The following is a 16,043-nucleotide window of genomic DNA, read 5'->3' on the forward strand; positions in this document are numbered from 1 at the left end:
TAAATGTTGAATACTAAAACAACTGAAATTTACAGTAGGTGTTAGAAAAAGCCCCAAAAACCCAACTAAAACTTTAAAACAGTTACAAACATCTCTGGTCTCCACTATACAATATATTTACATATTTTAACTTATTTTAATGTCTTGGGAAATGCCTATTCCAGTTTCCCTCCACCCTCCAAAAATCAGTCTTACCTCCATTGCCTCTATTCTAAAATGAAAGTAAAAAAGCAAATCTGATTAGTGACAAACCAAATTTTTCAGCACTAATATGACAAAAGGTACTTTATGTTAAAAAAAAACATTTTGACATTTTTAAAATATTCTTTACACTTAGACAAATAGTTTTTTTAACAACTGTTCACAAGTTGAAATCTGAATACTTATCATTGAGAGAAAAAAGATTGTATTTAAATCTTGTAGTTTTAATTTATACATACTTGGTTTGTCTGCTTCTTTAGTTTTCTGCAAATCTGTAAAGGTTAAAAAATCCACAAGGAATGATCATGTATTACAGAGAAACAATAGTACAATAGTGCATTATATGGTGTTTTCACAACACATCATCAGTGGCCTTGTTGGAAAGCAGAACATAAACAACGGCACTTAAGTGAATGAAACTTTTTTGCTAATTATTGCTGCTAAAAATGATCAATTAGTGACATGTTTTTGGACTGTTCTAATCGGTTAGACCAGGAAAAAAATATTTTGAATACTAAATTCTGCCAAAAGTTATAACAAATCAAGCAGAATAAAGCCTATTACAGTCAGTTTGTCAAATTTCCTGTTTACTAGCTGTTTCTCTATATGATTCCACACATTTGCCATAGTTTAGAAAGAATAAATAAGCAGAACAGCATATTCAGTAGTGGCTTGCCATGCAATCCAATGCTGGTGTTTACATGCTAGCATCTCCATCATAGCCACACATACAGGTGACTGATGAAACTATGACGCAAGTGAAAACACTCCTAATAGCTGGAGAAAAAAAAACTGTGTACTTACCAAAATTTCACCATAACTATATTGACTATGAGCAATATCGAGGCAACTATTCCTAAGCCAATTGTTGCTGAAAATGAATAGTAATGAAATAAGCATGGGAATAAAAACAACGAAAAGCCTAACACAGCTAATGGATGTTGCTGGTAATTACTGAAAATAAATGTTCATAAACAGAATTATAGGCAAAATTGTTTTAGAGTCTCATGTTATATTTGATGGTGCTAATTATGTTTAACATTAAACACCTACAAGATTTGCTGTGTATTTTGTGGTGCAACAATCACATATAGTTTTACAAGAAGATTCACATTTGCAGATATCCTCATTATCAGTAATGATCATTATTACTGTCCAGGCAAATTCTTTGTACAGTAAATGCTTATGGCATTTATAGAACAGTTATTCCATACTATTAAAAACAGTGCTTAAACTTTTTTTTTATTTCAGTTTATTGCAATTTACCTGCATTTCATCTATATTAAACAATTAAGTACATAGCAGTAAAGTTCATAAATTTGACTTGCTGTTTACAGTTTTTCTTAGTTGTTTACACACAATTACTTGTACTTCAGACACAATGACTACAACATGTAACTGATGCACCAACCCCCTGAACCAAATCTGCTAAACTACAAACCTAATTCCTGCTTTACACTCAAATTGCAGGTTTAAAACGCACTTTTTTTTAAAAACACTACACACAATTCTCTGCATTTGGCACAATTTTCATGCAGAAAATCTCTTGTTTTCACAAGGAACACACTGTCATTCAAAATTGTAAAGTCAGTTGTCCTACTTTGCATACTAACTCATCACATGAGTAAACATCTGTCACAGATAATTGCAATTTAGAAATCAGAGCTCATCTGGTTCATAACTGGTTCACTGCCCACCCACATTTTTTAGTTGTTTATCTCCCTTCATATTCTCCATTTCTCAATCCTATTGAGGATTTTTTTCTGCCTGGGGATGAAAAGTGTATGATTGAAATCCACATTTTTTTGTTTGTTTTACTGTAAAATTATTCAGTAAATACTTCTGTTGATGGTATATGTAGACCACGTTATGTGCAGCTTTGTGTTGGTTGGGATGAACACTGTGTACACTGTTTTTGTGGGGAAAATACAGTAAATGTATATTTGGTACAGTGTATTTATGTGTTTTATATAAAAACAATATTCTGAAATATTTTACAATACACTTATGTAGGCCAAGTGCTGTCTGTAGTAAGTCATTATGATAAATGGAGAGGAAGTGGTCATAGTGTTTTCCTTTCAGAAAATGTGTGTAAACAATTAGGAAAAACTGTAATATCATGTGCAAATTGTACTGTATTATATATTATACATATAGTTTCATTGTACATGTACAGTGAAAATGAAGTATTTACAAATGATCTATGTTTTCATACCGTGTTCAAAGTTAACGTTCCTTTCAATAGGGTCTGAAAAGCCTTCTTTTGTGTCATCAAAACCTTTTATTCTGGATATCTTGCTCCATTTACCTGGATAAATAAACACATACTGTATTGGGTAACAGTGCAGTTATATGCAATTTTTTAAAATTCTGAATCAGAAGCATCAAAATACTTTCTGTGGTAAAATCATGTACATTTATAAAAAAATAAAGGCTCCAGTTACACCAGTAGCCTAATAAAAACTATTTTATATGACAAAACGTCTTTTGTGGCTGACATAGAGAGACATTTGAGTTTTGCATTTATAGCCATGCTTAGAGGTTTCGGATGACTTTCATATTCATCAGCACAACAGAAAAATCACTGAGAAGACCTTTAAATGAGATGCTAATGTGACTTCTATTAACCAATCTGACTCTAATGCACAAAATGAATTTGACAATCAAATTAAATATTGATATCTGGAAATACAATGGCAGGTAATTCAGATATTAAAGGGCACCTATTTTAGCCCTTTTTCAAGATTTAATATAAGTCTTTTGTGTCTTTTACGCAGCAGATGCCCTTCCAGCCGCAACCCAGTATTGGGAAACGCCCATACACTCTCTCATTCACACACACACTCATATTTTAAGGCCAGTTTAAATCATCCAATTCACCTATAGCGCATGACTTTATACTGTGGGGGAAACCGGAGCACCCAAAGGAAACCCGCGCCAACACGAGGGGAACATGCAAACTCCACACAGAAATGCCAACTGACCCAGCCGGTACTCGAACCAGCAACCTTCATGCTGTGAGGTGACAGTGCTAACCACTGAGCCACAGCGCCACCCTTCTGTCTACATGAAATCACAAAAATACATTGTGATGCATGTTATGTGCATGCCGAACAAACACCTTTATACTGAGTTCATACCAGATGGGAAATTATGTACATTTCGTTAGTAAATTGCAGTCAAGTCAATGCAAACGTGAGTACAGAGGCGGATTACTGTCCTGCAGTTGCAGAATTATGCGATTCATTTGGTCTGAATGTGCACAATTTGTGGCCAATCAGAGAGGAGAAAACAGCACACACGCTAATGTTGTAAGGCTAAAACTCCGGTTGTAATATCCAAATGAGCTGATCTACCGTTTATGAGAAATACTACAGTTAGAACTTTGCCAGCGGTTATTTGATGTATTTGTTGAAGAGTTAATTTAAGCCTTTCTGCAAAGATGAGTCTAAAAAGTTCACAGTGCATATGCACGTTTAACTTTGCACAGTTTTTGCACGACAAATGTGACAGGATACACAATAATATCCACTGCTGTATAGACATCCGTTATGTTAATGTAGAAAATAAACCTGATTTAACGTACAAAAACTGGGATTGAAGTGTCTTCTTTTATAATTGTACTAGTGAAGTGTTACAAATTATTTGAAATTGAAAACCAAAGTTAATGTCTTTCTAAGTCTGTACACTTTCTTTTTATGAAAAAGAAAAGAGAAAATAAATATTGTAAATTAATGGAATGTGATGCAATGATTTATATCTTTCCGATTGGCTACTTCTGCCTGTGGACTGTATATCTAATGAGGGGGAGGGGCTTGCTGCTCAAACAATTTTCCGGAAAGGTCTGTATGTGTGAACAGGCCCTTTTTGAAAATACCGGTAAATTAGTTCCGGCTATTTTCTGGAAAGAGAAGTTGTAACATTACCGGTAATTTGCCGGAATGCTGCACTGTGTGAACGCAGAAGGAAGATTGCCGGAAAGAACGCGTACACGTGTAGAACGTGCTGACGTTAGACGTCTACATTAGCCAATCAGAACAGTCAGATGCATTCATGTGGTTTATGAAAATAAAAGCCTTTGAATATTTTTCCAGACACATTTAGCTGCTAGATGTCAGTCAGATAACGTTTATATATTCCTTCTCAATGCCAACTGTGTAAATAATTATCGATAATATGCTTATGATAAGCCGTTGTTTGTTTACCTTTTTTTTTTTTGACTGTCTTTTTTTATTGTAAATATGTACAAACTTAGTACAAGAGAATACATCTCACAACAATTATGAACAAAATAAAAACAAATAAAATAAAATGAGAGAAATTATCTCAGTAATACAAAGTATAAATAGATGTCAGGGGTAAAAAAAAAAAAAGAAAAAGGCAAGATAATATTAATTAAAAAATAAAACTTCTATTCAATCAGTTGAAAGTTACTTAATGCTTCATATGTTTTTTTTTTTTGTTTTTTTTTTTTGCTTTTCTGTTTTTAATGTTACATAATGTAGTACCGTATTGTTTAATCTCCTTTATAAAATGTTCAAAATTTGTCTTAGCTTTTGCCCATTTCTTGACATGAAAATGGTACTGTATTTTCCAAATAATATTATCAGTTGTATAAGAAAATATGTTGTACTTTTTTAATCAATTCCATCTTGTACTAAAGCAAACATGACATCATATAACCCAATTTGTATTTGTGTACCAAATGTCCTTGAAATAAAGTTAGAAGCATCAATCCAAAATAGTCTTGAGTATACACATTGAAAAAACAGATGAGTAAAACAAAAATCACAAGAGTTTTCTTTATCCACTCCAAACCGTTCAAATAACTCTTTTACAGGATAAATTCTGTGTAAGATTTTAAAAGATACCTGTCTTACTTTATTACTTATAAAAAACTTATTTGTTAGTAACCATACTTTTTTCCACTCAATGTTTCCAAATTTTGATGACTAGAAGACTGTTGAAGATGGTATATGATTCTTTTTTAATACATTTCTAATACATCTATTACTACATTTATCTTTAACAATGTTAATATCACCAATAAATAAAACATCATCATTTGTCTTTGGCTGTTGGTCCACATTGTGCATGGAATTACGCAACAGTGATACAACTTTACTTGGTATTGCATCAAAAATAACAGCATAGTCTTTTGGTTTTACAAGAACTTACATTTTTTTAAGGAATTCTGAGTATGACAAAAAAAAGCAATGCATGTTCATCAAGTAATTGACTCACTGTAAATATTCTGTTGTCATACCACGATTGAATAAATATAGACTTCCTTTTGTACAAGATATCTTTATTATTCCAAAGAAAATACAGATGAGGTGTAAAATTATGTTTATAGACCAACTGCCAAGCCAGCAATGCCTGCTTATGAAAACTTGCCAATTTAATTGGGATTTTATCAATAGAAAAGTTACATTTTCTAAATGTCTTTAGAAAAAAAGTTCATAAATTTTGCTTTTTCTTCGTAAATATTGTCTAGATCTTTCTGCAATGCTGTAAGTTTTAAAACATCATTGCTTGACATATCTTGGTTACTTCTGCACATAAATGAATACATTTCACTAATTATCTTGTTTTCATTTTCTTTTTTCCCCTTTGCAATAGACTTTCCGTAGGATATAGCGAGTTTTCTTATTTCAAACTTAGTTTGTTCCCAGTATTTTCCATACATTTGGGTCATGCATGCCTGTTTCCAATATTTAATAATTAAAGTTTTAATTTGAGCTTCAAATTCTTTACATTTCAGCAAACTATTGTTTAATTTCCAGTACCCCCTCTTAACCCTGTCTGACTGACTACCTGAAATGCTAATTTTAATCGATATGCCCTTGTGATCAGTTAAAACAGATGGTTCAATTTTCACAAATTCTACTTTATCTTTCACACGTTCTGATATAAGCCAAAAGTCAATACGCGATTGGAGAGATCCATCCCTATTAGAACAAGTACTGTATATGCTAAGGAAGTTGTATTCCTATATATCATCAGGCGGTGAGGACGCTGCACAAACACGATTCTAGGTTTGAGTCATTTACTAAGCAAGTAAGGCCTGTATAAAGCACGGCTGTGTCATAGCCCCTCCTTGTCTGTCTTTTCTGTGTTGTCTACGTCCTACTGTATGTGTCTGTAGGTGCGTTCGACATGAAGCGCAGCTGCAGCTGGTGATCAACGAGATTAGCCGAGCGCAGGCGGGGGCGGGGTTGAAAACGGAGCCGTCAGGCCGGACACTTCGGGGCTCAAGGTTGCGGCAGTCATGATCAGGGGCACCTGTAGGATTTTATTCCAAGGTGCGCACAAATCCAGCACCGCCCCGCCCCCTTCCGATGGCTGTTATTTCAGTATTCAAAACAATAAATAACAAATGCATCAAGTGAAATAAAAACGAATATTTTTTTATAAGTTAGCAAAATTCTGCTCTTTTTATCTTTGTATTTTTATCATTTTATTTTTGTTATATTTAATATTTTATTGTCTTCATAATTTAAGCTATAGACAAATTCCTGCTTGACATTTTAGAAAATAGTTTGCCTAGCTACCCAGTATATATTAAAGATCACCAAGAACAAAAAACAAAACAAAAATAAAAACACAGAAATATGTTTCATGGCCCTCATAAATGTCCAACTTATATTTAACTGAATCGTAAAATACCAACAAACATTTAAGAATCCATATTGTACAAAAGATTGTTTAATTATTCTGTTTGATAACTGTTAATTAATTATTTACCTGTTACGCTATTATGTGGGCGTGGTTAAGAGGTCCGCTCGCGAGTTCAATGAATAGCGTGAGAGTATTGGACACGGAAATGGAAGACGAACAGAGGAAAAGGCAGGTGCGCATTGTGATGCATTGTGTCAGGGGTAAAAAAAAAAAAAAAAGAAAAAGGCAAGATAATATTAATTAAAAAATAAAACTTCTATTCAATCAGTTGAAAGTTACTTAATGCTTCATATGTTTTTTTTTTTGTTTTTTTTTTGCTTTTCTGTTTTTAATGTTACATAATGTAGTACCGTATTGTTTAATCTCCTTTATAAAATGTTCAAAATTTGTCTTAGCTTTTGCCCATTTCTTGACATGAAAATGGTACTGTATTTTCCAAATAATATTATCAGTTGTATAAGAAAATATGTTGTACTTTTTTAATCAATTCCATCTTGTACTAAAGCAAACATGACATCATATAACCCAATTTTGATGCTCAGTCACCAGTTTGGAGCATTACAGCCAAAAAACTGTTAGGATCGCAACTACAGAATTCCCAGAGCAAGCAGTTTGGCTGAATATTATCAGATGAGATGTAGATGTGGTGTGATTTGCTTCGGAGTTCGACAGAACTTTATGATGTGCGTCATTGCAGAACGTGAGTGTTCATAGTTCATTATTAAACTTTAATTATCCTTTGATGTGTATTTACATACATCGATATGCATATTTATAGTTTGCAACTGTATTAGAACTAGACGTTTATTATGTTATGTGTTCGTGATCTTTCACGTGTATATTCACGTGTAGTGATAATGACACAGCATTTTTCTGCGTGAATAGTTTGAGAACTAATTAAGCCTTTTTTCTTTATTATAGAACCACACATACATGCACAATCACCCACAACAACATCAACATATACAGAAACATTTAACTTCATCTGATCACCTGTTTTAACACACTCACTCCCCATTATACATTATACATTTCTGGCATATGAAGATAAGACGCGGGAAAATGTGGCATACTGGCTGATGACATCATTTCTACGGATCGACTGCTGAAGTGATCACTGGACCTCCTGTGTATAAGGTGGACTTATTCTCTGAACCTATTGGGACTTATTTCATTGGAATTTATTTCACCACTATATTACAACTTCTCAGTATTGTAATTATTGTCATTCTTATATGATAATTGTTTGTTATTTACGTGGGCCTACGGTATTTATTTATTTTCTTTGATTGGTATTTTGATGATTTATGCATTAATCATAACTAAATTAATACATTGTTTGAACAAAATAATATGTGTCTGACCTCTTTACTCTTCTCCTATTCTTTGGACATCAACTGGATAATATATCCGTTAAGGTGGTATAGAACCGTACAGTAATCAGTGCATTCATACAGGCTTCCACATATTTAATGGTCCTTCGAGCCGGATATTTATTACTACCTTAACCATGATGTCCAGAAATAGGGCAGGAGTTTCAGAGCCAGATGTTGTACGTCAGCGTAGAATTACCGGACCACCAGCATATCTACGTGATTATGAAGTAGGTTACACTAACAAACATCTTACATTTGCAGATGAGCAGGCAGAAATGCTTATGTGTATGCGTGAAATGAGGGAAGAGAATATGCAGTTAAGGCAGGAGGTGAGACGCATATCAGATGTGATTGCTAATTCTCCAGTTTTAGCTTCTCAAGATCCAGTAGCTGTGCACCAGCCTAGAGAGAAAGAGGCTGGGTTGTCATCCACACCAAAGTCTACAGGTATGCTGGCGTCATTTCAGGATTATGAGAATCCTCGCCAGATAGAACATACCCCTTTGGTGCCACCAAGAGATGAATCCCTCCTTGCAGTGCAGGGTCGTGACCGAGAGCTCATTGAGGAGCTAACAGAGAGTCTAAAAAGAGTAGGCAGGTTAAATAACAGTCCGCCTGGTTCAGGTATGTCAACACCCTCTTATCATGACCCTCATAATAGCAATAGTAATTCACCTCTACGCAATAACGCTAGTGATGTTAACATCCCCGTTCGACAACCTAATCTGCCTAGCCTTCATTATCGTAGTACGGATGATTCTCCAGTGTTGCGGTCAAGCATGCCACCTTCTGATGCTTATCGAACAAGAACTGATCCTTACTATCCGTGTGTGAATGACAGGACACATAACTTATCAAAGAATGCCAGAGATCGTCTTGAGTACTTTTCATATGATGGAAAGCAAGAGTATTATCGAGAGAATAGACATTTCCAACCAGCTGGTAGTGCATACAATCCATACTCTGAGCCTCCTCATACTTTATATACTCAACCTGTGCAATATCGTGGCCCTACTCCTACCATTCCAAATTTTAGCAGAGATGACCCCCACGAGTTTGCTCATCTTAAACTCGCATTAGACAATGTTCTTCCCTACGATGCTTCTGAGTCATTCAAGTTTCAAATACTTGTGGACCATCTTAAGCTGGAAGACGCTTTGCTTGTAGCTGACTCCTATAGTCACAGCCGTACTCCATTCAGCGACACAATGAGAGCGCTCACTGATATGTATGGGCAGCCACATCAATTAGCCTTACAAAGGATTACAAATTTGATGGAAGGGCCTAATATTAGGAGCGGAGACGTTAAGTCTTTTAAATCATTTGCTCTACGTGTCCGAGCATTGGTTGGAATGTTAAACCAGTTAGGTAGCACACGTTGGACGGAACTAAAATGTGGTTCATATGTATCTCGCCTCTTAGCTAAGTTGCCACATGACTTAAGAGCTAACTTCAAAAGATTTATTAACCCCATTCAGACACCAATTCCAACTCTGCTTGAGTTTGCTGACTGGTTGGAGTATGAAGTGCGTGTGCAAGTAGATGGAAACCAGTATGGACCCCATCCCGAATATGAAAAACCTGTTTCACGCAAAGACAAGCGGCCCAGTCTTACGCCCCGGAAATTTACTACAGTGCTACATGGAGGAGAACAAAGGGAAGGAGCAGTAGAGAACATAAAGAAGGAGCATGCTCAAGCAGACCGGCCTCAAGACAAGCCAAAAAAGTACTGTCCTTTCTGTGATTCATTCCAGCACTATATGAATCAGTGTTCTAATTGGTCCAGCATACATACCCAATTTCTGACCTCCAGATGAAATACCGGCATCTACGTGACTTACCCTTACATGAGATCAACAAAGCTCAGCCTCTTGTTCTTATTGGGTCTGACTATCCACACTTGATTACCCCATTGGAGCCCGTGCATTTGGGGCCCCCTGGAGGTCCTGCGGCTGTCCATACCAAGCTTGGCTGGACTTTACAAGGTCCTTCAAGTCTTCTCAAGTCTTGTTTACGTCCTCAGGAATGTCTCTTCATTTCTTGCCTTTCTCCTGAAGCGGAGTTATTACGACAGGTTGAAAATCTTTGGAAGTTGGATATCCTTCCTTACCGCTCAGAGAAGATTATCAGTCGATCTCGCCAGGATTCAGAAGCAATTCGTATCTTAGAGGAAAAAACAATCAGGATCGAGGTACAGGATGTAAAGAGATATGCCACCCCTTTGCTCTGGAAGCAGCTACCTCCGCCCTTGAATGCACCCCAAGAAGCTGTCATGGGTCTGTTATGTAGCACTGAACGAAAACTGTCTAAAGAACCAGAGAAAGCTGAATCCTATGAATCCGAGATTCAGAAGCTACTGCAGTCGGGTTATGTCACTCAGCTGACACCTGCGGAAAGTGATTCAAGTGGAAGGTCGTGGTACATACCACACCACATGGTTCAACATAACGGGAAGAACCGTATTGTTTTCAACTGCTCCTTTGAATACAAGGGTCAATCTTTGAACGAATATCTTCTGCCGGGCCCTACTTTAGGATCAAGTCTCTTAGGAGTCCTTCTTCGCTTTCGTGAATATCCCGTGGCTATTTGTAGTGACGTGAAGGGCATGTTCCACCAGGTCCGCCTGCTTGAAGAGGACAAGCCATTTTTACGATTCCTGTGGCGACAGGGAAAACCATCAGAACTGCCAGTCGTGCATCAATGGGAAGTCCTGCCATTTGGCACTGCTTGTAGTCCCTGTTGTGCTGTTTTTGCACTCCAGTCTCATGTAAAGGGGGATCTTGAACCTACTGATGATGTGCGTCAAACAGTCGAGCGAAATTTCTATGTAGACAATTGTCTAAGCAGTGTTCCAACTGAAGCTCAAGCCAAAAATCTAGTGAACCGACTGCAAGGTCATCTTATGGATGGTGGATTTGAGCTCAGACAGTGGGCATGTAACATCCCCGAGGTGATTCAGCACCTTCCTAATGACTTGAAGTCCAAGAGTGGGGAGATATGGCTCAGCCAAGGAATGGATAACCCACAAGAAAATGCGCTTGGATTGATATGGCATTGCAAAGCGGACAACTTAGTATACAAACCTTACCAGCGAGAAGATGGTGAGATTACAATGCGAAAAATCTATCGTACTTTGGCCAAGCTCTGTGACCCATTAGGCTTTCTCATACCATATACTACAAGAGCTAAAACTGTTGTGCAGTTGTTGTGGGACAAGAAACGTGAATGGGATGATCCCAATCTCCCTGAGGATCTGCTGGCCATTTGGCATCAGTGGGAAAGTGAACTCCCAAACTTGTCTCAAGTATGCTTGCCAAGATGTTACACGTCTCACATTCAGTATGCAGTCAAACATCACTGTGTACATGTATTTTGTGATGCTTCTGAAAGAGCCTATGGTTCTGTTGCATACTTGTGCTCTGAAGACGAACAAGACAATAGACATGTATCTTTCATTGCGGCAAGGTCACGGGTTGCCCCTCGAAAACAAATCTCAATTCCCCGTTTAGAGCTATGTGCTGCACTAACGGGGGCACAGCTTGGAGATGTTCTAAAACGAGAGCTGACCCTAAACATCAATCAATTTGTATATTGGTCAGATTCCACTACAGTACTTAACTGGCTGCAATCTGATTTGTGTAGATACCGAGTGTTCGTAGGAGTGAAAATGACAGAAATTCAGGAACTTTCTGATGCTGGTTCTTGGCATTACATTGATTCAGCCACAAACCCTGCTGATGATATAACTCGTGGGTTGTCACTTATTCAGCTAGCTGAAAATTCAAGATGGAAACTTGGTCCAGACTTCTTGAGGCAGCCTAGTAGCTGTTGGCCAAAATTACCTGAAGGTCCCATTTCTGAAGAAGTTCAGGAGCTTAAGAAATCCGTATTTTGTGGATTAGTGGATGAGATTAAAGAGAAAAATGAGCCTGATGTCCATCAGTTCAGTAGCTATCCTGAGTTCTTAGAGGCTACTGCACGATCCCTTTACGGGGCGGCCGATAGCATATTTTCACCAAGTGCAGATGATTTCAGACAAGCAGAACTGTTTATCCTTAGACAATGTCAGAAACATGACTTCCCAGAAGAATATGCTTTGCTCAGAGAAGGTAAAGCCATTCCCACACGTAGTCGAATCCTCAAACTTGCTCCTGAATATGACAAAAACTTGGATTTGATCAGAGTTGGAGGGCGACTTCGTAGATGCCCTCACCTGAATGAAGAAGTATTATACCCTATAGTTCTGTCCCCAGACCATCCTGTGGTCAAGCTTCTAATTAAACATTATGATGCACAACTGCATCACCCGGGAGCTGGAAGAGTCTTTGCGGAGATACAACGCAAGTATTGGATTTTGCGAGGAAGAGAGGCAATCAAACGGCATCAACACAACTGCCTTGACTGCAGGAGATGGAGAGGCAAGCCAGTTGTCCCAAAATTATCAGACCTACCACCATCAAGTCTAAGATTATTCAAACCTCCCTTCTACTCTACTGGAGTAGATTGTTTTGGGCCACTGCTGGTGAAGATGGGACGCCGCATTGAGAAAAGGTGGGGCATCATCTACAAATGCCTCACCACACGAGCTGTGCATCTCGATCTGCTGTATCACATGGACAGTGACTCATTTTTGATGTCTCTAAGGCGTTTCATTGCTCGGAGAGGGAAGCCTCACAAACTCCTTTCCGATCAAGGAACAAATTTCAAAATCAAAGGGTGGTGCTAATGAGCTAGAAGACACCTTCAATCAGATTCAGCCCATCCTTCGAGACCTGTTGGCCAAGGAACAAATCAGGTTCCAATTCAACCCTCCCAGTGCGCCTCATTTTGGAGGGTCCTGGGAAAGAGAGGTGAGGTCGGTTAAGACTGCCTTAAGAAGCACCTTGGGTGCACAGACTGTTACCGAAGAGGTATTAAGGACAATCTTGACTGAGGTCGAAAACATTCTTAACTCCAGACCTCTCGGCTACGTCTCGAGTGATATAGCAGATCCCGACCCAGTAACTCCGAACTTCTTACTAATGGGGAGACCTGACTCTTCTCTGCCTCAGGTTGTCTATTCAGATTGTGAATTACTCAGTAAGAAAAGATGGCGACATAGCCAGGTCCTTAGCGACCATTTTTGGAAGCATTTTATTCATGACTTTCTGCCGTCCTTACAGTCAAGACAAAAGTGGCACAGTGAAAGGCAGAACATTGTGGTTGGTACAGTAGTACTCATTGTTGATGAACAGCTTCCAAGAGCATGCTGGAAAGTTGGCACAGTTTCGTCCGTCATTCCCAGTGCAGATGGCAGGGTCAGAACAGTGGCGGTCAAAGCGAAAGATCAGACATATACAAGACCTGTTGTGAAACTAATTGAACTGCCATCATTACCTGAAGATCCGGAGAATTCATCAAAAACTCGATAATGGCAAATTTGCTTAGCAAATTTGAGGGCGGCTGTACAAAAGATTGTTTAATTATTCTGTTTGATAACTGTTAATTAATTCTTTACCTGTTACGCTATTATGTGGGCGTGGTTAAGAGGTCCGCTCGCGAGTTCAATGAATAGCGTGAGAGTATTGGACACGGAAATGGAAGACGAACAGAGGAAAAGGCAGGTGCGCATTGTGATGCTCAGTCACCAGTTTGGAGCATTACAGCCAAAAAACTGTTAGGATCGCAACTACAGAATTCCCAGAGCAAGCAGTTTGGCTGAATATTATCAGATGAGATGTAGATGTGGTGTGATTTGCTTCGGAGTTCGACAGAACTTTATGATGTGCGTCATTGCAGAACGTGAGTGTTCATAGTTCATTATTAAACTTTAATTATCCTTTGATGTGTATTTACATACATCGATATGCATATTTATAGTTTGCAACTGTATTAGAACTAGACGTTTATTATGTTATGTGTTCGTGATCTTTCACGTGTATATTCACGTGTAGTGATAATGACACAGCATTTTTCTGCGTGAATAGTTTGAGAACTAATTAAGCCTTTTTTCTTTATTATAGAACCACACATACATGCACAATCACCCACAACAACATCAACATATACAGAAACATTTAACTTCATCTGATCACCTGTTTTAACACACTCACTCCCCATTATACATTATACATTTCTGGCATATGAAGATAAGACGCGGGAAAATGTGGCATACTGGCTGATGACATCATTTCTACGGATCGACTGCTGAAGTGATCACTGGACCTCCTGTGTATAAGGTGGACTTATTCTCTGAACCTATTGGGACTTATTTCATTGGAATTTATTTCACCACTATATTACAACTTCTCAGTATTGTAATTATTGTCATTCTTATATGATAATTGTTTGTTATTTACGTGGGCCTACGGTATTTATTTATTTTCTTTGATTGGTATTTTGATGATTTATGCATTAATCATAACTAAATTAATACATTGTTTGAACAAAATAATATGTGTCTGACCTCTTTACTCTTCTCCTATTCTTTGGACATCAACTGGATAATATATCCGTTAAGGTGGTATAGAACCGTACAGTAATCAGTGCATTCATACAGGCTTCCACACACATATTCATTCATTAATTTGACTTGTTTATTGGTGCATATATAGGCTTTAATTTACGACATACAACAGTACCTTGGACAGCTACAGTGCCACTAAAGCTTTCAAACAAAAGTCAAAAAAAGTAAAGAAAGATTTGACTTTCTCCGGTGACGGCCGACATCACAACATGCCATAACCGTCCTTCAGGTGGTATAGCCAGCATTAAATTATAAAACAAGTCGCCTGGCTTGACTGAAGTGCAGTTATTTCCTCGTTCAAAGAGTCTGGAAGTTTGTGTTTCATGGATATAGGATGCAGAGGATTGTGGACATCGATGATGTTAAGCGTGTCTTTATTCGATATGCAGCAGAAAAAAAAGTCTTTCAGCAGTGCATGTAGCTGTTGGTAAAATTCTCTCCCGGATCAGAGCGAGTTTTTGTGCATTCAGTCAGGCGAAGTAAAGGTCTCATTGCTTAGGATGTCAGCCAAATTAATCAAGCTCTAGCCACGAATAAAATAATAGGCTATTTTATTATTTTAATATTTTAGATGTCGAGTTAGTCATTTTTATACATTTCTAAGTCAATGAAATAATAACTTTAATAAATAAAATATGTTCATAAGAATGTGGTGGGCCAGTGATTCTATGTCAGAGACTGCTCTATGGTTTTAAAACCCTTCACAAGTTCACTTGTGGATGTCTGATAATTAGCCCGCTTCTGCTGAGCCAGCTGTGATAGCTTGGCAACAGAGCCGCGACGTCAACACACAAAATCTGTCGGCACATTTCAGTATGGTTGTCTCCATGCTGAGAATTCCAGGCCGAGAACGGTTTTAATCGTGACGTGCCATTCCAGGCTCAGTGGAAAAACAACATAACCGTTCCCAATTGTTCTTAGAACGATTTGGGACGATAGTGAAAAAGCAGGCAGCTGTAGTGTATACTGTTTAATAATCAATTTAAATTATGTCACAAATAAACAAATAAAAAGCAGCATTAATTCCCGCCCTCTCATGGTAGGTACGCACAGTGCGTACAGCCAGGGGCGCCGCTAGGGGAGGAAAGTTAGGAAGATTCTAAGGGACCATACATTTAGGGGGGCCCCAGAGACATTATCAAGGGCCGGAGCCATTACACCCGCCCCCCAGCTCTTCACTTTCAACAGCAAAACCAACTCCCAGGTCCTACAGCTCCCCCCACCCCGCTCTAAACTTTCTGGCGCGATAGTAATTATGAACATTATTTAACAAAAGATGA

The 16,043-nt window shown here is 37.9% G+C and overlaps 1 protein-coding gene across 8 annotated transcripts in view; it reads right to left on the minus strand.

The window, feature by feature from the left end:
- Window positions 1–16,043, minus strand: part of LOC130241360 (uncharacterized) — a 33,020-nt gene that overhangs the window by 2,730 nt on the left and 14,247 nt on the right. For 7 of the 8 annotated variants that reach the window (XR_008838865.1, XR_008838864.1, XR_008838863.1 and 4 more), the window contains 3 exons: window positions 2,417–2,509; window positions 441–1,072; window positions 196–211 (listed from right to left, as the gene is read on the minus strand). Coding sequence is in view for 1 of the 8 variants with exons in the window: in XM_056473074.1 (XP_056329049.1) it covers window positions 1,916–1,968; window positions 2,417–2,509 (146 nt within the window). In the remaining 7 variants the exon portion in view is untranslated. Of the gene's footprint in view, window positions 1–195; window positions 212–440; window positions 1,073–1,162; window positions 1,969–2,416; window positions 2,510–16,043 lie in introns of those variants that run through there. The other variant, XM_056473074.1, reaches the window with a different exon arrangement.

This window comes from Danio aesculapii, chromosome 15 (assembly GCF_903798145.1).
Source record: "Danio aesculapii chromosome 15, fDanAes4.1, whole genome shotgun sequence".
NCBI lineage: Eukaryota > Metazoa > Chordata > Actinopteri > Cypriniformes > Danionidae > Danio > Danio aesculapii.